At 46.2% G+C, this 20,963-nt stretch overlaps 1 protein-coding gene and 1 non-coding gene across 5 annotated transcripts in view; both read right to left on the bottom strand.

The window, feature by feature from the left end:
* ATG16L1 (autophagy related 16 like 1) overlaps nt 1-20,963 on the bottom strand; it is a 35,580-nt gene that overhangs the window by 7,961 nt on the left and 6,656 nt on the right. Inside the window, exons 3-12 of one of the 4 annotated variants that reach the window (XM_039856000.1) lie at nt 18,833-18,938; nt 17,802-17,875; nt 16,701-16,952; nt 13,350-13,415; nt 10,922-11,008; nt 10,212-10,268; nt 9,215-9,320; nt 6,711-6,816; nt 3,601-3,671; nt 2,831-2,902 (exon numbers count right to left, since the gene is read on the bottom strand). In XM_039856000.1, coding sequence (XP_039711934.1) covers nt 2,831-2,902; nt 3,601-3,671; nt 6,711-6,816; nt 9,215-9,320; nt 10,212-10,268; nt 10,922-11,008; nt 13,350-13,415; nt 16,701-16,952; nt 17,802-17,875; nt 18,833-18,938 — 997 coding nt within the window. The remainder of the gene's footprint in view (nt 1-2,830; nt 2,903-3,600; nt 3,672-6,710; nt 6,817-9,214; nt 9,321-10,211; nt 10,269-10,921; nt 11,009-13,349; nt 13,416-16,700; nt 16,953-17,801; nt 17,876-18,832; nt 18,939-20,963) is intronic. The other 3 variants (XM_039856002.1, XM_039856001.1, XM_039856003.1) reach the window with 3 other exon arrangements.
* LOC120597518 (small Cajal body-specific RNA 6) lies at nt 8,068-8,341 on the bottom strand. The gene has a single exon (XR_005651401.1).

Genomic DNA, 20,963 nt, shown 5'->3' on the forward strand with positions numbered 1-20,963 from the left:
ATGCAGTGTTTTATCCTTAATATTAAACTCTAACACTACTGTTAGCTTTTATCTTCCTCTTTTAAACAGGGACTCACAAGAGATGAGGTTCAGATGTCACAGCAGCCCGAGTTCCCAAATGGCTCAGGTTCCCGTGTCTCAGGACGGACCTCGAAGGACCCCCATGCAGGTGGCTACCATTAATCAACGAAAGACAACTGACCCCAGAAAAATGCAGAATGGATGAGAAGTTTCTGAAATAAAAACCACCCACTTCTCCATGTCACTGTCAGAGAAGTGAGCAGGGTGGGTTCCTTAACCCAGTTCAAGTCACATCTCAGATAGCAGCCAGGCCGCGGACACTGACCGTTTCACTCCCTCTTCAGGAAAGCTAAAGAGATGCCGACCAGGGCTTGGAACCTGAGTTTTAGAACACGGATGTCCATTCATGTCCTCCAACATCCTCTGTCGACTAGGGCTAAGTGGAAGTCACAGTCCCCTACCACATGGAGCCCACTTACCTCCTGGACCCTGATAAAAGTTTCATGCAGGTTCTCTGGGTTCAAGAAGCCGTTAAAGAAGAGTCTCCTGACCTCTTCACATGTTCACCAAGGGACAGGACAGAGCTGTGAGCAGACCAGAGGTGCTCAAAGCCAGCTAGTCCAGCAGAGGAGGCCTTGGCCCTGGCGCCAGCCCTCAACTTGTCAGCACCCGCAGGTCGAGCCTGGTGCTCGAGTACCCTCACAGCAAGCACCCTGTCCAGTGAAAGTTGGCCCCCTTTGCAAATTAGCTCACTTGAAAAAGTTTTCCAACAGGATGACCTCTGCCTTCCGGACCTACCCTGCCTCCAGGCCCCATTCTTACAGATGACCCAAAGGCCGATGCCGCCCGTACAGAACTTTTCTAAAAATTAAAAAAGAATCACCCTGCACTGGCTGACTCAATTGCCTGCTTTTCTCTTCCAAAGGCTTAAAATATAAGGAAGGCTATATGCCCCTCCTCACTAATTAAATAATTTTGTGGTATCTCCATCTAGAATAATCCAGGCCAATCCATTACCAGAAAGAGCACAGGCCTCAATTCCATTGTTGATTGTTTACTAAACTGTGTGACCTCAGGCACTTTTTGGGGGGCTTATCTGAGCCTCTGTTCCCTCATCTACCTACCGCACCTGGTTCCCCGAGGATTAAAGCAGTAACGGACATAACGTTTTTCAGTACTGGGTCTAACACATAGAAGCCACTCAAGAACAGTCCCTTTTCCTTTAGGGAAATTAACTTTCGCAGAAGTGTTCAACTCCGTCTTAAATGTCTAATAAGCGGTAGTTTTCGTAGAGTACAACATACCAACAGACGGATTTATAATGCTGCCATGACAACGGCCTCGGCCATCTTTTCCATGGCTAGGGTGCAGAACTACAGACTGCATCAGAAGTCGTTCAAGCATTTGAACAGATGTGAACTGTCCCTTGGGGAAAGAGTCCAGCCCTGCCTGTGGGCGTCCAGCAGTCCGCCTTCCCGCTGCTTCATTCAGACGAGAACACAGGCGGGCTCTTCAGCTTCCACAAGACAAAATCTGTCATCTTCAGGTCTCACGCTTTGTATGTGTAGCCCGGGATCTCCTTTTGGCTACAAATAAGGAATCGCTTCCCTTTCACTATCAGCTAACATCTAATACTGGTAATTTTCCACACAGCTCCTTCCAGAGAACGGAAAGCTTCAGTGATAACTGTGTTTCTAAAGACTCTTCTAGCTGCATTCCTGCATCACCGAATCTGACCAGCAACGACTCCCTAGAGGCCCATTCTAGCCCAGCTCCCCACCTCCCTGAAGTTCATCCTAACATTACGCCCTCTGTCCTCTATGTGCGTTGACACACAAGAGCTGGTGTCAAAGTTTTTTAGTAAAATGCCTACCAATGTCAAGTTCGCCCTTCATCATATCTTTTGGTAGCCTTTACTTAATGAGCTCATGTAAGGACTCCTTCAAGTGTTAAGGAGAAAAACCCGTCTCCAAATTAAGCTCTATGTTTTTCACGAGAACAACCCTCTTCACCTTGGAATCTAAGAGACTTCAAGACCAGTCTGGGTTCAGACGCAGATGTCCTCATCGGATCCCATCCCTCTCCCGTTCCCTCGCACCTGGTTTCAGAGTTGTTTTTGTCTCTGTCATAAGCGCATCCACGTGTATGTCTGTATCCTACTTTCGGCTATTCTCTGTGAGGTATAATTATTAAACCTTGGAGCCCACAAGAAACACAATTTACATGCTGGCACTGAGATCACTGAAGGTCAGCTAGAACTATTTGTTGGGGATCCACAGAGCCTAGATCCTATGAGCAGGAGCACCCGAGGCTGTCAGGAAAGTATGAGGGTTTCCTATTACAAATATTTTGAACTGAATCTGGGACAAAGTGAGAGTATAAAGTGGAAACAAATTTTTCCAAGGAGGAAAGGCAAGGGCAGGGGAATCAGGTATGATATTCGGGAACATACACACCATTCTCCTAAATAAACTGGCCAGCCATTGCCTATATCTTGTACCTTGATAACCATAAGAAGTTAAGAGATTATACAAATTTTCTTTTTTTTCCCCCTTTATTTATTATTATTATTCTTATTGCCTACAGCACCGGGTCTTCCTAGGTGGTCTTCCATCCAAGTACTAACCAGGCTCGACCCTGCTCAGCTTCCGAGATCAGACATCGGGCTTGTTTAGGGTGGCATCGCCGTAGATCATGGACCGTGGCTCCACTGGGGTGCGAACCCAGGACCTTCTGCGTGTAAAGCAGACATGCTAACTGCTACACTATGGCGCCACGTCCTACACAACTTTTCTTAACCGGGTCTTACCCGTAACCGGTAGTCATCCACCGTCCAGATGCGGCTCGCAAAATCGTTTGAAGCTGCTAAGAGGTAAGATCCCTGTAGGAGTAAAAGGTGGAAAACACGTGTTACCTAAAATAGAGGGATTTGGGTCACACTCCACAACCTCCCCAATAATCAAGTCCAAGGTCTAGGTGTCCAAAACTGCACACCTGACCCAAACTTCACCCGTTACCGCCAGTATTCTGTCAACTCACCCATCCCGTTACTCAGACCTTGCTCCTGCACTCGCTCAGTCTCACCTGAACGTTGCAGACCCTCCAGCTCAAAATGGAACTCAGCCCTCCGAGTTCACATTCCCCTGCCACCCGCCTTCGGTAGCAGCAAATACTGATTCTCCACACGCTGTCCCAGCCAGAGAGCCCAGAGTACTCGACTCTCCGCTTGCCTCACTCCCAGCCACCCCCTTGGAGGCCTGCTCATCTCCGGCGCGTCTGGCTGGATGTTCTCCTGTCCACCCGCAACGCCTCAGCCCAGCCCGGGCCCTTGTCAAGTCCACAGACACTGACTGGCTGGTTAGTTACCGCAGACCTGACTCCCCCGCCCAGTCTTCTACTCGGTCCCAATCAGCGCGGACTTTGTAATCTACCTGCACCCTTCTCTAACACTGATTTTACTTAAGACAGAGAATAGCAGAGAAGCCAGGTAAGTTATTTTTTAATTTTCAAGAACCAGATTCTTAAATTGTTTCTAAAAACCTCTAAATCCACCTATTTCCCTGGGTATCAGATACTTACAGCACTATCGAATTCGATGCTTGTAATTCCTGCATTACTGCCGGAGAGGGAACCCTTGAACTCACATTTGTCTAGATAAAAACAAAGATCGAGAAGAGAAAGGAAGGTAAAGCCAATACGTAGGTTAAAATGAAGTGCCTGAAACACAGTGGAAGCCAATGACACCGTCAAAATGGCAGTGTACCTGCATCATCACAGAATCAACTAGCAGGACAAACAGAACGCGAGACCAAAATATACTGTCAGTTTCTAAGAGCAATGAATATGTAAGTGGATGCAGGGTCTAGCCCAGCATTTTGCATGTGTTAAGTTGTTCTTTAAAAAAAAAAAAAAAAATTTAGTATCATCTATTCCCTTTACAAAGGGAAATAAAATTTAAAAACATGTCAATTGACTTAGAGACAGAGTTCAATTTGTTATTCTATTAAAATTTTCCAATTTACATAAATTCGTCACTAGGTTTGACCGGTATTTCTGCCAACTCAACTATCGCTTCTGTAGAAGTGGACCATCAAATTTTCAGAATCCAGGTGTAATAATTCTCAAGATTTGAACATTTTTTAAAAAAGTTATGTATGAGTGGCTAGTCATCCGAATTCCAATTACACTAGTTTGAGGTTTCTGTATTTGTCCTTACATTTATTCTACATCCCTGAATCCTAAGATTCTGGCCGTCCAACTGCCTGCCAATGCTCCCTCCCTCTGCCTAGCCTCTTCCACGAAACAGAAGCAGCCAAACGCTCCTGGGTGCTGCTCTCACGGCCCTGGCCCCCAAAGCGGAAACGTCGACGATGCGGGCACAAGCTCAGAAGACTCTAAGTCTCAATGACGATGTGATTAAACTCCTTGTTTAAAGGGAAGTTTAAGGATGGCCTACAAAGACAAGCTGGGAGAATAATTAGGAAACTATTCTAACAAAATCCCTAAGAGAGGAGCATAGGATAGGAATCATTTCAATAACTAGCCTTATCTCTGACTCGGTACTTCTAAATAGTAAGTATGATGCTAGGAATACTGGTTTGAAGCTGTCAAATACATTTAGGGCTGGGATTATTAACCGGGTTAATGAACCCTGCCTCTTAATGTATTTGCAAAATATAGCACATTTAAAGCCTCTTTCTGGGTCCTAGTTTTCATTAGATTTTCAAGAGTCAAAAAAGGCCACTATCTATGAAGGTTTTTATTTAGATTAGACGTTTACACACAGAAATATTACTGCGAATTCTAAGAAATATCTCTGGCTTATGCCTAAAATACTGGTCTATTTGTCTGGCAGTTAACACAGTGTTGAAATTTAAGAAATGATCAATAAATGCTACTGTACACAAGAGATCGATCTCGAAAGACCAAATACCTTGCCAAAGCCTTTACCCAGAAGGCACCGGGGAGGCTCTGTCAACCGCATTTCTGTAAGTAATTCCCAACGCAGCTCCTGCCTGATAGAGTGAACGGCTGTTCCTACCGGCTGGAAAGTGCCATTCTTCTGATATTTTAAATGGGTAAAAAACAGGACACCCCGAACTATTCCATAAATGGCCTCGTGGACTTGATCTCTTCCCAGATTCAGCAAATATTCACCAAGGGGAACAAAACTCTGGATTGAATAAGATGTCTGTGGAAGGAAGGCCCTATAAGTCAGGACATGACTTGTCATTTGTTCCCGAAAACTATAAGAAATGCTGCCAAACATTTTATGTTATTTCTCTAGACCCAGAAGAAACTTCTCATTTTATTAACAAATTATGCTCTGGCACATTATGTCAATATTAATTTCGATTAGTGTTTACTTCCCCTTTAGCAGCAAAAAGGTAACATAACACTGTTACTGAAGGCTGATGTCTCTCGTTTTCTTATACTGACCAAGGAGTGAAACAAAAATTTCTTATATTATTTCTATTTAGTTGCAAGACATAATCAAAACAGACTATCTTTTTAGATTTTCAGAAATCGAATCTTACGAAATTTCTGTTCTTATGATATAGTTTTATTGTTATTTTGTTAACAGTTTCAAGCAACTGTCCTTCATAAGGTGTTACTGGGTAAAACAGCACAAATTCTAATGGGCAACCAGAGATTTAACCACTGAGGCACTTTCCTGAAAAATCAAAGGCAGGGCATACAAGTTTGGTGCTATACTGATCATGTGTTCTGACCAAAGCCACCAATAGGTTGCTCTTGCTCTAAATACATCAAAAGCATAGGCTTCTGCAGCAGCTCTTAACTCAGGGGAGGCTGAGGTGGAAAGACCATGGGACCTGCAGTCAGAAGACCCAGCTCAGCTCCTAGGTTCCCCCACCCCCTTGTAAATCAAGTCATGTCTCTTGAGATTTCAAATACAGGTGATGCCCACCCTCCTCACTGCACAGGGCTACGGCGCGCGTCAGAGGAAACAACACAGCAAAGCCCCACTGGGACTGTTCATTACTGGACAGTGAACAGTATGTGCTGTAACTATGGAAACTTGACAAAACGGTTCCTTCGACCTATTCTTGCTTTATTAAAAGTATATTTACTTAACCGAATCTCCAAATGTAAAATTGGGGTAAGTCTCAGGTTCAGAATTCTAAGAGATGGTTTCATTAACTCCGATTTCTGGTTTTAATGCCATCCCATTTCTGAGTGATCTGAGGTTATTTTTGAAACAAGGTCCAATCAAAGACCGAGTCTTGACCTTCGGCCCCTGGTCTGAAAAGCTTTGTTAAATACGTTTTCTCTGGGTGATGGCCACTGGCATTATTAAATGCATAAGCCACAGTGTACTGTGTAGTTTAACTATAGCATCCACGACTGTTCAATTTTTAATTTTCCTTCTACAACTTGTACTGTCTTAGAAGATGTTCCAATTAGCGTATATCTGAAAAACACAAACATATCCATAACTAAACAGTGTTTTCTAGTCACTACTTGGAAACGCAGAGCAAACGCCACTCAGCTGTAAGTGTAACTGAGACGGTTAACGATGCTCTGGTCACATTCCTGCTCCAAAGGAATTCCTTCTCAAAAACGATGTGTTTTGAGAAGATGAACAATCCAGAGACCGCTTGACAGCAAGCAAACCAGACGTGCCAACACAGCTTCCTTCTGTTCCCTCAGAAGGAACAACACCTCACCTCCGAACACTTCCCAGAGCTTGACCCTCCGATCCATGCCTCCTGTGGCCAGAAGCCGGGAACCGGGGCTGAACTGCACGGCGTTGACTTCGCCATCATGAGCATCCTGCAAGACCAGCACTGTTTCAGACCCAATCGCCGTCATTCCCAAGAAAGAGCCCAGTGCAAATGGGCCCTCTGGACGCCTAGCCAAAGGCCAAACGTTCACCCTTAAAGAGTTGGGGGGGCCTATCATTAACTTACCTGGGTTCATAGCCCAGGCTCCCCCAAGGTTCTACTGTCATTTGATTCTGATAGCTATAGTTCCATTTATTTAAATACAGTGCAACCTTCTTAAAGAGGATTCAAAACCTGTGTAAACTGACAGCCTAAAGTCTGTCTTTGAGTTAATTTTAAAGAGTAAGAAATTTCAATCTACAGTTTTATATGATCTTAATAGCTTAAAAGTAAGCCTCTGATTAACTGCCTCTCGTTTGGCCCAGATACATTAATACTACATATCAAATGTGGCTTCTCACGGTAAAGGAAGTTTTTATGGCTTTCCCAACAGGAGTATAGCCTAATATGGAGTCCTGCTGAGTACATGCTGGTCCTCTTGCTACACAGCGGTTACAGTGGGCATCTATGTAGCTCTCTCTGAAAACAATGCGGCACTAGCGTAGATGATGTGACCTCTGCCAAGTTTAACTTCCCGAAGCCTCAGTCTGCCATCTATAACGAAAGACTTCCAGGGTTTTGTGCCTAGGACTGTGCCTGACTGGGAGGCCTTCAATAAAAGTTAATAGGTGTTATTTTGGAAGAATTGAAAATCTTGATAGGGAAATTTCTGAGACTGGCACCCACCCTGGAACACATGATCTGAAAAGATGGCATGTAGCCAGGATAAGGGAAACCGAGTAAAAAGCATCCCACCTAGAATAATGGAGAACACTAGGTGTCACTATAAGCTCCCCTCTTTAAGCCTATGGATCCTGAAATATTTATGGATGAAATACGATGTCTGAGGTTTTGCTCCAACGAAAGTGTGCAGGGGACAGATAGGAAGATTGGCAAACGTGGCTAACTGAAGCTGCCTCGTGGGATGACGGTACGCGAAAGTTCTTTTATTCTCTTCTATGTTTGAAAATTTCCATAAGAAGAAGAAGTAGTAAAAGACCATGAAAAACATGGGTTATAAATATAACACTGACAGCACGACGTTACCTACTGGGATATAAACATCACTTAGTTACATCTTTGTTTGATCTGACTGCCCACCCATCCTGTGTGTCCCGCTGCTGAAAAACTGGACGACAGGAGACCAAACATTTCAGCTCCATGCAATCTCCTTCCTTTTTTAATGTCTTTCCACTAAAGAGGTCTCAGATTGAAAACTTGAGATCATGCACCATCACACCCACGGCTGCCGCTCGTCAGACTCCTGAAAGATAGGTCTGTCGGATCGTTGTCAGCTGTGAACCATTCATTCTCAGAAACACACACTGACAGAATCCCAAATTATCAGCTGCTCCATTATCCCGTACACATGACTTAAATGTGACAGGAGCAAACGATGGGCTGCTGGGAGTTGAGGGCGAGGAAGGGACTGTGACATCAAGTGCGATCAGACCTTTTACCAATCATCATCGACCTCCGTGAGGGGCCCAGGCCTCCTGGGGAATGGGAAGGGACTTTAGTGGTCCTGAGTCCAACTCCTCACCCAGAGTGGGACTCTCTATACAATATCTGTGGTGGCTGATCGCTCAGCCAGTTCATCGTGTGCAAAGTATCTAGTTAGTAAAGTTCCTCCTTATGCCTGGAATGGAAAGCGCCCCCACAGAAATTCCACCCCATCTTTATAGCGAGTCCTTCTCTCCCCCGAAAGCTGGCTCCTCTAACTCATCCCACACAACCCAGGAGCCGGCCAATACCCTGGGCCCTGCTCTGAAGGCTCTGCCACCCCGCCCCTGGTTTGGCGGCCCTGAGCCAGCGACTCCACACTCCCCAGGCCTGTCCAGGTCCCACTCAATCACTCGACTCTCCCTTTGTACTAGGACTGAGCTCTGCTCCGGCTGACAGCCCTGACATCAGTGGCTTCTGCCCAGGACTGTCTCCTGCTTCCAACACGTGCTCCTACTGATCAGAAGCCACATAGATGCAGGTAAAACTCATAAAGCCAACAGCTGCCCTACTGACCCTTCAAAAAAGACCACTGACTGGGCTCTCACTCTAAACTGGCGCCAACTAGTGACAGCAACTGCATGAATTATCATCTAATTTCTCACCGCCCCTCACGCTACCAATTCTCTCTCTCAGCCAGCCCTGTATTCCCGGGGACAGCTGTAATATATTCTGTCTTCTGAAGCTAAGCACAATATACCAATCCCTTTCATCCGACAAACACGCCAGGTGTAAAGGCCAGATATAAATACAAAAGCTTAGCTGCGGCAGGAGAAAGGACCCTTTAATTACCAGGCTGTTACCATACGAAGCTTGGTGGGAGTTTGGGGGTAAACCATACTTACGAAGGCACACAGTGCAGTTGTTGGCACCCTCACTTCTTTACCACTAGAACCAGGGTGAGTGTCCGCACTGTCCTGGGGAACTGGCAGGGAAGAGACAGAGCGCCTCCTAAGAAGTAACAGAAAGGAGACCGTTGGACAGGACTGCACGAGGCTTACTGTCCATTCAGCTCAGAATGGATTCAAAGACATCTTATGTCAATAGCTTCTTTGCCCTTCTAGACCCTTCAAACTACAGAATGATTCACCACATCAGAAGCATCCTCACTCATATGACTGGAAAGATAGCATATATTGGCACTCTCCTGCTTGCTAACTCATGGACTCCAAAAACAACAATAAAAAGCAATCCTGGACAACACCTGCTTCCCCAGTCAATAGACCGCAGGAAAACTGGCTCAATGTAATGTACCTGCTAGCTCAGATGAAGCTTGTTGGCATTTTTGTAAAACAATTTAAAAAGTTTCTATGCCTACAATGTTTCATCCTCAGCGTACACTGCGGTCAAGGCGGAGTCTGAGGCATGCCAAGAAAGAGCAATGAGAGCGTGACTACTGCACAAAGAGCTCAACCCATCACCCCACTCAGAGGGCCAGCGGCATTCCTAGGACATGCAAAGCGTCCTTGTTAGCACATGGACATCTGACGACTGAGGGCAGTGAAGCGGTGATCAGCTTAATTGTCAACGACCCACACTCACATGCTGGGATAAGAGTGGATAATATTTTCACCTGGCAGCATCAGAAGAAGAGTGATGTCCCAAAAGGGGAGACTCGGACAGACTAAAGGGCAAGGCCAGAGATCAGCAGGCAGCGAGATTGAGAAAAGAAGTTGAAGAAAAAAGGAAGAAGCTAAATGAAAAGCTGAAATTAAAGCATCTGTATACTCTGCACCACTGAAATTCTGGTGTGCGTTTAAAAAATGGTAATAAATCAGGTACATACACGTAGGAATATTAACATATACATCAACAAGGAAAGGTGAAGGTTTTCTAACCTACCCAAAGATATTAGTGATAGAATCCAGAAGGCCTCCAGCAGGCTGCGAGAGTCGCTTACTAAAGAGGAGGGGAGGATAGGTTTAAACCTTAGAAACATTTTGCCCAAATAATCAATCAATAAACACAGTTCACAAAAAAAAAAAAAAGGTACCTGGGATTATGTTTCCCATCGAGTTCCCAAACCCCAGCGGAGAAACCCGTCACAGGAGGAACCACCAGATGACAGTGGGGAGGTAGGACAGAAACCCAGCCTTGAAGTTTTAAAAGAAATGAGGTTCCCTAGCATTAAATTAACCTTCCTGGAAATAATGCTTTAGACAATGAAACTGTCTAACTGGCCTAATAATTTCTGGCTGTTAATAACTAATTCCTATTCTTTTAGTCCGGCTTTGGCAAATAAAAAAATCCTGGAGCCCAAGTAAGAATTAAAGGGCATGAGTTAAGCGATCGCCCGGCCTAACACAGTTTAACTGTCCAGCTTTCAGGAAACCACTACACGTTGTTTTGCTTCCCTTCACAGCTGGTGGCAGCACTCTGGGACGGCTCGCCACCCGTTAAGTAGAAGTGCAAGCCAGGGACACTTGGGCCCACTGGTCTCCGTGGCTGTGCGAGAGCGGCTGGTGTTCCAGCAAGGGGGACTGGGTGCGTCCGGCTGTTCTTCTGTCACGGCCACGGGTGAGCTCCTTTCCTGGCCAGATCTGTCTACTTACGTGGCCGCTCTGCTGATGGCTCGCATGGGTGAGGTCTCCTCGGTGTGCTCAGTGGTTTCATCCACAATGACTTCAATGTCATCGTCCCTGGAAAGAAGGGCGACAGGCCGAGTCTTTGATTCTGTTCAACACCAGCTTTGTGATGAGTCTGTTCTGCAAATGCCAACACCATTTCCAGGTCACACACAACCTACGTGACTTTGCTACGACTGCGATGATTAGGGGTTCTATGGAGAAAACTGCCATGCTCTGAGCAGGACTGAAAGAAACACTCGACCTGTTCAAATCAAATCCAGGACTGCAACTGAAAATAACTTTAAATGGGAGCTTTTGATCTTTTTAGATCTAAACACAGTTCCCACTTGGAAAGCAATGAAATGATGTTTATTACGTCGATAACCACATAACCAGTACCAAGGTAGATTCTTTCCATCAAGAGTCTGGTTGGTGGCTGAAGGGCTTGTGCCCTCAAACAACTGGACTGTGCTTGCCAGTGAACAGTTCCCACGAGACAGGCTGAGCACAGAGACTAGTCAGGGACAGCTATGAAGGACAAGGAAATGACTGTGCAAGAAGACCCAGGTGAATAAGAAAAGGGACTGCTAGAGGGACAACGAAATCAACAGCTGCATTACCAACCCATTTTAAATATCACTTTAATAATAAACAGAAAAGCAAAGTCTAAACACAACTCATTTTTTACTCTGGGTATTCTATGTTTAAAGGTTAAACACTTGCTGCTTCTGACATCTGAGCAGTCCATCACATTTCACTCAAAACGATCAAGTCCTTTGCTACGGTTTATCCCAATGGATGCAAAGCACCTCTGGATTTCTTTCCTCCCTGGTTTCCTGGTGGGGGAGGGGCAAGCAATTATTTTGGTCTTAATGACCTCCTACCGGGTCGCAATCTGCATGGTGAAGTAAAATAATAAAATGTAAGACAGTATCGCCTGGATTTTGGATTTTTTGGATTTGCAAGAACCTAAAAGCAAGACTTTCCCATGGTTACCTGGATTAAGTAAATATATACTTAAGAACTTGTTACCAAGCAAGTTAGACCAAGTCAAAGTCAATTTACTTTCCTTGGCTACTGATTCTTGGATTTCATGTAACTGCACTCAGTCTCGGCCAGGTTGCCGAGGAAAACAAAGGCAGGCCCGAAGAATGAGGACAAGGCTGGGCTCTCTTTTCTTGGTCGTGGTTTGGGAGGGTCACTTTTGTTCATACAAGAGTGACAACAGAACAGCACAGATGGCGAGAGTGGTACACGTGAGCTAAGCCTATGTAAATGCTTTCAGGCAGAATTTTATAGCCAGAAAGGTACTTGGAACTGTGCAAAGGCCCAGGGCCACAAGAAAACACTAGGGTTTGGTTACTGGGTATCAAAACCCTTCAAAAGTATAAATGTCCTTTCCTGCCGAAACTCCTGTCCTAGGAAAGCAGAGATTCAGAAACAGGCTTTTACAGTCAGACCCCCAGGTGTGCACAGCTCAGCCCTCCTGTGTGAGCCTGGACAGCATGTTCGCCCTATCCAAACCGTGTTTCACCTGGTCACCTGTCTACACTGGTAAACAGGAGGTGGACAAACGACGCTTTGTAAGCTGTTATTTTTAAGGAATCAAATCTAATTTCCAGATCAATTATTTATTTACTTTGTAGTTTTGGGAATATATATGTGAGATTCATTTTCCACATCTGAGAGTATAGAAGAAGTCTACATATTCTACATCTAAAGCAAAGGCTTGATATGAGAACCTTTTTGTTTTCTTATAAATTAAGACCTTTCTGTCCCTGGAGGATGACACCTAACTGAACTGAAAGCACTTCTCTCCATCTACCTGGAAGCAACCATTTTAAAAACCAGTGGATCGTAATTCTAACGTATTTCAGAATACATTTCAATAGAAAAGAAAAACATCCTGAAGCACATGCAAAGGGGATTTGGTCATTAAAATATCTGCCATTCTCAAAACAAAGCTTCAAATCTTGGGGAAGCTCCTCCACCCCGACCCCAGGTTAGGAAAAGCTTCAAACCGATTCGGTTCCTTTTGTTTCACGGGATCCTAGCTTTCGTTTATCCTTTAAACGTTCGCCCAAACCTCCACTCAAAAGTCACAGACCAAGACGAGAGCAAGAGAAAGAACCCAAACCCAGCGTTACACTGCCACAGCCCCAGTTAGGGGCAGAAAACGGACCGAAGAGTCAACAGGAAAACAGGGAGGTTGTCACTTGGGGCCAGAAGTTAACTCACACTCACAGCTGATGAGGAGTGTCAACAGGAACCACTTTCTGGAAGGTAATGGGTTTTTCAATTTCCTCCCTTACATCTTTTAGTTTTGACGATCTATAAAATCGTTTTATAGAAATTTAAAACGAGTGAATCACATTATTAAGGGCACAATTTTGACTGGCGCGTGTCTACTTACTGCTCCACTGGTAGAGGCTCCTTTGCTGCTTCCGCGAGCTCCTTCTGCAGCCGCGCCTGCCGCCGCCTATTGAAAAAAAAACCAAGCCCACTAGTTATGGCTGCTCAGAAAACATGGGGTTGTGGCTCTCGATAAACCGGCTCTAATAACACACCTGAGTAGTCAGTGCATTCAAAATAATGACTGCCCTAGGCCACACTGGCAAGGTGAGTCGGGACCCCCACTATAAAGGACCTCGGAGCGAAGCCAGGAAGATAGATTATGTTCTTAGAGAAAGCAGTGAGCCAGAGAGGGAGGAGCCTGCCTGTCGGGAGCCAGGGCCTCTCAGGACAGAAAGGCCATCAAGCATGGCCCGGTCAGTTTCCTGCAGCAAACAGACTCTGAAATACCAAGAGCACGGATGAGAGTCAAGATTTACTCAGCACTTACCTGTGCTTCAGTTTTACTATTTTACAGGTTTTAACTTAATCCCCATAACGATGCTTTGAGGTTAAGAGCTGTTATACCCATTTTACAGATGAGGCAACTGATACACGGTGAGATTCTCAAAACAGTCAAAACGTACATGGTTTCAATTCGCTGGGGCTGTGGTCAACACCCACATCCACTCTGTGAACTACTTTTGTCTCTCCCTCCCAGGTCCTAAACACAGGAGCACCCTAATTTCTGACTGTGGCCTCGTTCTCTTTTCTGTGGTGCCTGCCCTGTGTGGGGTCCCAGTCTAGAACGCCAGCATCGCTACTGCGCCCCAGTCAAGATTTCTGCTTGATGTTTTTAAGCTTCCTACCATAGTGATGATTCTCAAGATGGAAAAAATCCCTCCAGATGGCTTATCAGAATTGTGGGAAGAGGTATATTACGATATTAATTTCATACCTGGAAGATGAAAAGTTTTACGGGACAAATGACGAAACATCCAGTTTAACAGATTTTCCTTAGCAGGAATACACACCCTATGAACTGTCTTTGAGAGAAAAGCAGTGACTCGGTGTGGGGTGTGTGACACTCCTCTACAGGAAAGGCGCCGTTCAGCCGGGGGCATAAAGGACAGACCAAGGGTCACAGGGAGAAGGAAACATCTGCGCGTGGCCGAAGGAAATGGCCTTCTTACTAGTTCAAATGTTCCACAGCGGCCATGGGGCTGGACTGTGGGGGACACGTCTCAGCCTAGTGAGGGAGGCAGGACGTGAATGGCTGTTTCGAAACAGTATGCCACGCTGTGACCCAGGTCCGTGAAAGCTGCTAGGAGGAGGACATGTGATGTGGAGGGCTGGCAGGAAGGGGGAAAGACTGAGGAAGAACTATGAAGTAATGAAGAGAACCCCCAGGCCCCTCATAGGTGATCAGGTGACAACATATCTACTGCGCATCCGCAGGACATTCCAGGGGAAGGAACGGGGCAGAGCCGCGGTATGCCGCACACCCCACTGTCTTCAGAAAGTCTGGCCTCCTCTGCTTATGTCCTGTGAGGCTCCAGGGCTCAAACACACGGCGGCCGGCCGCCTCTCCCTCCAGCAGGTGTCAGGAGGCAGCCTGCTGACCTCCAGTAACCCTGGTGTCCTCGTCACCCTTAAGCTGCCTAATGGCTCTGTGGCATAAGTCACACTATTTTACTTAAAGTAAAGGCAAGGACAGCAAAATTAAAAAAAAAAAAAAAAAAAAAAAGTCATGTTTTTCTTAATAAGGTAGAAATTTCAGAAAATTAGAAAATATAAAAAAGCAAAAAAAACAAAAACAAAACAAAAACAGAAACCAAATCTCACCACCTACAAATCAATACTATTAACTATCGAATTTCTTCTAATTCATTCAAAATGTGGATCATGCTGTTTAAAAGAATTCCTGCTATTTTCAGTTACATTAATTTTATGCATTTTTCTCACATCACTAGGTATTCTTAAAACATTTTTAAATGACTTTGTAAAAATTCTACTACACAAAAATACCACAATTTATCCCTCAAGGAATATACTGCTTCCCATTTTTCACTGCTATGAATAACGTGCTATCACAGCACAGTATTTGTGAACACGACTCATAACTTCCTTAAGATGAAGTCCAACAAGTGGTAACCGTGTTCTGGCTTCCGGTCACCCCCACGTGCCCTTCAGGAGGTCGCAGAAATGGGCCTTTCTGCCAGATTCACTGACCACATCGACTTCTTTGATGAACTCCTCAGGCTTTAGCGCCCGTCTTGAGTGCTCACCTATTCCTTACTGACTCTATATTACAAATATTTATAATAGCACATTCTAGTTGATTATTTTAGTGTTTTTTGATGTTAAGAAATCTAGAATCTTTATCCAGTCCATCGTTTATTTCCTTTCCTTCTAATGTTCAGAGTCCTCCAGTACTCCCATTTGGGAATTTTTCATAAAATAAACAGCACTTTATTGTTTTACTTCTACCTAATGGTTTTAATTTTTATGCAGATTTTGAAACCTATCTGAAGATAATATTTGCTAAGGTTACTGCTCCTTATTATTAAGACTCTTTTGTTTTCATTTCCTCATTCTTTTAGATTAGCTGCAATCATCTTTTCAAATTCTAAACTACTGACCTGGGGATTTAAAATCATGTTCTAATCTGTTGAACTCTCATTACTAGTTTCTCAGTTGATCTTCTTAGGTTTTCTGGGTAGATAATCACAACCCCACCCCTTACTAGCAACCCTGCATCGGGGTCCTATGCTGCGGGATGGCCACAGTCACTCAGAGTGGACAGAGAGTCCTTCCTTCTTTTGTTTCTGCTTTTGAAGGGCGTGCCCACAGGACGGTGGACCCCCACCACAAATGTGTTGGACTCTGCGGGATTTTCAACACACAAATTCCCCTCCACGGGGACTCTGACTCCCACTGTTAGGGTGGGAGGCTTCCCTGTTGTAAGACTGCAATGAATAAAAAAAAAAAGTACCAACGAATTTGATTGAGGAGTTTCACATCTATATGCACGTGAGGGTGGACTACAGCTTCTTGTATCAGAACTTCTGACACGTCTGAACAATTTTTCAAAACTAGGGGTGCCTGGGAGGAATTTCAATCTTTTTCTAAGTCTGGTTTAAATTATACTGTTCAAGAATTAGCTTTTCTCCTTGAAACGCTGAAAGAATTCACTGGCAAAAAAACAGTATGGGCCAAAGTTGTTTGGGGAGGTAATCCTCCGCTCAGCGGCAAAAGTAATCTTATAAACGCAAATCTCTTTATGGCCACCATCGCTATTCCTACTTTTGTCAGTGTTTTCTGTTTTTCCCGACTCCGTGGTTAGAGCTGCCAGGTTGGCTTCTTTCTTTTCAAAGACCTGGATTCTACTTTACGGAAAAAGGAGCCCACCCGCGGTGGCGTGCTCGCCCACCTTGAATCCTTCTCATTCTCGGCGTTGAGGCGATTGGCTTCCTGGGCTTTCTCGGCCATCCACCTGGTGACCAGCTCCTGGTTCTCCTCTGAAGTTTTCCTCAGTTTCTCCTCCAAGGCAGTGAAAGTGATCTGCAGGGCATCATATTCGTCCTTCAGGGTCTGGTTGGCTCTCTCGAGGTCCTGCAGCTTACTGCGGAGCTCCTGGCACTCCGTCTCCAGGTCAGAGATGGTCTGCAGGCATTCTGCGATTCTGAAAGCATGACACACGGGCGGGAGTGGCGCCGCACGGAAGCCCTGCACCGCGGCCAGGGCGCCTGGCTGAGGGCTCGACCTGTAGGAGCTCAGGCACCAACAGCGGCCTTGGCCATTACACCGGGCACCACGGGGACATGTCCCGTTTATCACACGTCTGAACCCAGCCCTAGTGTTTACAGGATGACCCCTTGCGAGAGGAAGCACCCAGGGAGAATTTCATCTGGACTACAAATGACTTCAAAGCACTTTTCAGAAAAGCGGGATGTGAAGAAGGGGGAGCTTTCGGGGCTTAATAGAGTGGTTGGCGGGGGTTCAAAAGGAGGCCGGATGTCCCGTGTAACCCAGCAGCTCTACCCTTCACTGAGCAGATGCCCGAGTGCGTCCTCCACCTTTCCGAGTCTCTGCATGTTAAGGGAAAAGGCATGGATGTGAGTCAGGCTGCCCTCCAGCCCTGAGATTGGAGCTGCTCTTCACCTTGTCCACCAGGCTTCTCCCCGATCAAAACTAATCCTGCCCACAAGGGCCACACACTCGATATCCTGGCCCTATCTCCGCCATAGAAGATACCAGCTCCCACGTGCAGTGAATGCCTCAGAGACACTTGCAAGGGCCAAGGTTATGCAGGGGAACCTGGAAGCCTCAGGGCACTGTTCTGGCCTTTTCCATCCTTAGAGCAGGTAGAAAAAGATCCCAGGGTATGCGTGCGAAGAAATGAAAACTTCTGCTGAGCACAGTGTGGCTACCATTTGCCACTGACTGCCACCAGCCCCGCTCACAAGAGCACAGTAAATAAAGAGGAGTGTGGTCCCACAGCCAGTCCCGAGAGGGAGTTCGCTCTACTCACTTTGCTTCGTTCACCTGCATCTCCCTGTCCTTCTGCTGCATTTGGTTATTCAGGTCGATCACCAACTGAGCTAACTGCGGGGTAAAGAAGAACACTTTCATAAATAAGACATTTCAGGACCTCAGTTGAAAACTAAGTCATGGTGGGTTATTTTATTTTTAAGAAAAGGTGCCTGTGGGGTTGGGCCAAGGCAAGAAGAAATGAGCCAGGTGGCAGAGAGGTGCCACAGGGCCCATGGGAATGCTCAGGGGGACAGCGTGTGCTGGCCCCTGTTGAAGTCAGCCCTGGATGGATGAGTTCCAAGTGACTGCCGGGTTCCTGCTGAGGACACCTGTCTACCCCTCTACCCTGCCTACTCTTTGCAGACTCCTCAGCTGATAAAAGGACCAATTCAGCTGATTTGTAAATTGTAGTTTTTTTCGTAATTTGCCATTAGACCATCATCCAGGATAAACACAGCCCAGGACATGATTCCTTCTAATCTTTATTTTTCTGAAACTACAGGGTTTTTATTTTTAAAATGAATTCTTGAGGTAACACTGGTTTATGACATTATGTAAGTTTCTGCTGTGTGACAGTACATATAATTCGACATCTGTACATAGCACATCATGCTCACCACCAAAAGTCTGGTTTTTACCCGTCACCATATAACTGAGCCCTTTATCCGTTTAGCCCTCCCTCCACCGCCTTCCCCCCAGTAACCGCCGACCTGTTGTCCACCTCTATTTCTCTCAGAAGCTTAGTGAAGGCATTACTAAGACCGTCAGTGGACCAAACAGCGAGCTTCTCTCCTTCAAAGTTGGTCCACTTGTACTTTTCATGCCAGCTTAGAGCATGACGACCATGCAGTCTTCTCAAGAGCTGACCCCCCTGCTGACGGAGGCACAGACCTCGCACCTTTCCTGTTGCTTCGGTCCCACAGATCGAGCTGGTGAAGCCACGTGGAGCCGGGATGGCTGCGAATTCTAGCGGAAGTCCCGTCCGCCCACCCTCCCACCGCAAGACCCACGGAGAGCGGTTATCTTTACCTCTCCACGTTTCTTGTGCAATTCAGTAAGTTCTTCCTGGTGTTTCATCTTTAGCTGGGCCATTTCTTGTAGCTGGCTGTCACTCCACGCGCCATCATGTCCAGGACTAAATCCCCCAACCGGGCAGATGACGAGAATGAAAAAGAGAGGAAAAAAATCAGGCTCCAAAGCCCCTTGACCAGGCTGTGGAACAGTAACTTCAGAATTCCACACCTGTTCATGACAACATAGCCAATCGAGCAGTTCAGTTTCCCCAGGCAAGTGTCGTTATAAGCCACTAAAACCCGAAACTAGGAAGTAGGATATGTGAGACATCTGGTCAAATGAACCAACCCCGATGCAAACCACCAGTTGTGTCGGGAACAAAGGGTGAGCTCCAGAATGAAGTTTAGGTAAATATGGGGGAGACAAGGAGGTCTTGCACCAGACAAGCATGTGAGTGTCAACTACGTGCCTGGCACCGTTCCTGGAGCCAGGCGAAGGCAGCGCGCACATAGCTCTGCCCTCAGGAAGCTGGCAATCGGCTAAGAGCAGACAGACGCTAAGCAAGTGATTATATGAAGCCAGGTGGTCAGACGTGGCGTGAGGGAAAACTGAGCAGGGCAGGGAGGGAACAGAGCAACAGCCATCCTATTCGCTGCGAGGCAGTTAAAGGCTTCTCTGCGAGGTCATACGCGATCCATCGGGGACTGGGAAGTGAAGCACAAGCCATGTGGCCCCTGGGGGCTGGGCCCTTCTGAGCAAAGGGAAGAGCAAGTGTTGGAAAGGCCTGGAGGAGGAAACACAGACAGGTACTCGGGGAAGAGTGTGACTGGAGCCCCAGGTGAAGTGGGTCCAGGAGACAGGTCAGGGAGGGGCGGGGAGGTCATCCAGAGGCTTGTAGGCCCCTGAGTGCTGTGGTGTTTACTGGATGTGACCAGAAGCTGTTGGAGGGTTTTGAGCAGACAGCAAGACAGGATCAATACTGGGTGGAAAGCAGAATGGGGGCGAGGAGGGGCAGGGAGTGCAAGGGTAGAAACAGGGAGACCAGTTAGCAGCTGTGACACAGTCCGAGTTCGAGTTAGTGCAGCTCGAATGAAGGTGGTAGCAATGGAGGTGGTGCGATGTGCTCGGGCCCCAGCTAGATCCACTGTGAAGAGAGGCTACAGGCTGTGCCCTTGAACTTGACGTGGGGTATATGAGAGAGAGAGAGAGGAGGCAAGGATGAGTCCAAGGCTTTTGATCTGAGCAATTGATAAAATACAGGTGTCACCTACTAAAACGGAAAGGACTAAGGGAGGAGCTGGTTTGGAGGGAGGGCTGAAGAATTCAGTGTGGACATCCAGGCACGTCAAGTAGAAAATGGATATTACAATCTGCACTGAAGGTAAAGAGGTCCACGCTGGAGGCTGACGTGTAGAAGCCGCAAACAAACAGATACATCTGAAACCACGGGAGAGAAAGTTCAGATGGCCTCAAGAATTGGTGTGGTTTGGGGACTCTGCAGGTGTCTGCGCACTATCTCAGAAACAGCTGTAGGTGACCAGAGAGGGGAGTCACAGTTCAGGGGAGGGGTCTCGGCTGGAGCTACAGATGTGAATCAGACTATACGGAGTTGAAACCACTGCCCAGGAAAAGTACATAAATGGAGAAAAAGAAGAAAACTGGAAAACTAAGGTGCCACCATCTGAAGGGGGGTGGGGGCACTGCCTCCTCCATGACCTACGGAGAAATAAGAGGGCAAAGCAGGGCAGCACGAAGCTCCATTTCCTAATATCACCCTCCATTTCTGAGTTTTTATTCCATGTTCAAACACACACTAATATTTTATCCTTTGAGGCAGCCTGGGCTTCCCCAATCTAAGCCCATAAAGTAGAAGCCAGGAGATTAGGAAGTGGAACATACCTTATAAGAAACCAGCCTGTTAGGCAGGTCAAGCAACAGGCCTGGGTGACAACCGCATATAGGAATTAGACATTTTTAAAGTTAAATCTCCTTTTTTTAATGCAAAGCAACGTAGAACATGCAAAACCAGTCCCTTCCAAAGAGGTGTTGGCATTCTAGAAAAGCTTCCTGAGACTAAAGCAAAGACACAGGTCATTCATTCTACAGCTCAAAGCCTCCTCCCACTTCCACTTTTATTCAAAATAAA

Source organism: Pteropus medius, unplaced genomic scaffold (assembly GCF_902729225.1).
Source record: "Pteropus medius unplaced genomic scaffold, Ma_sr-lr_union100, whole genome shotgun sequence".
NCBI classification, from domain to species: Eukaryota; Metazoa; Chordata; class Mammalia; order Chiroptera; family Pteropodidae; genus Pteropus; species Pteropus medius.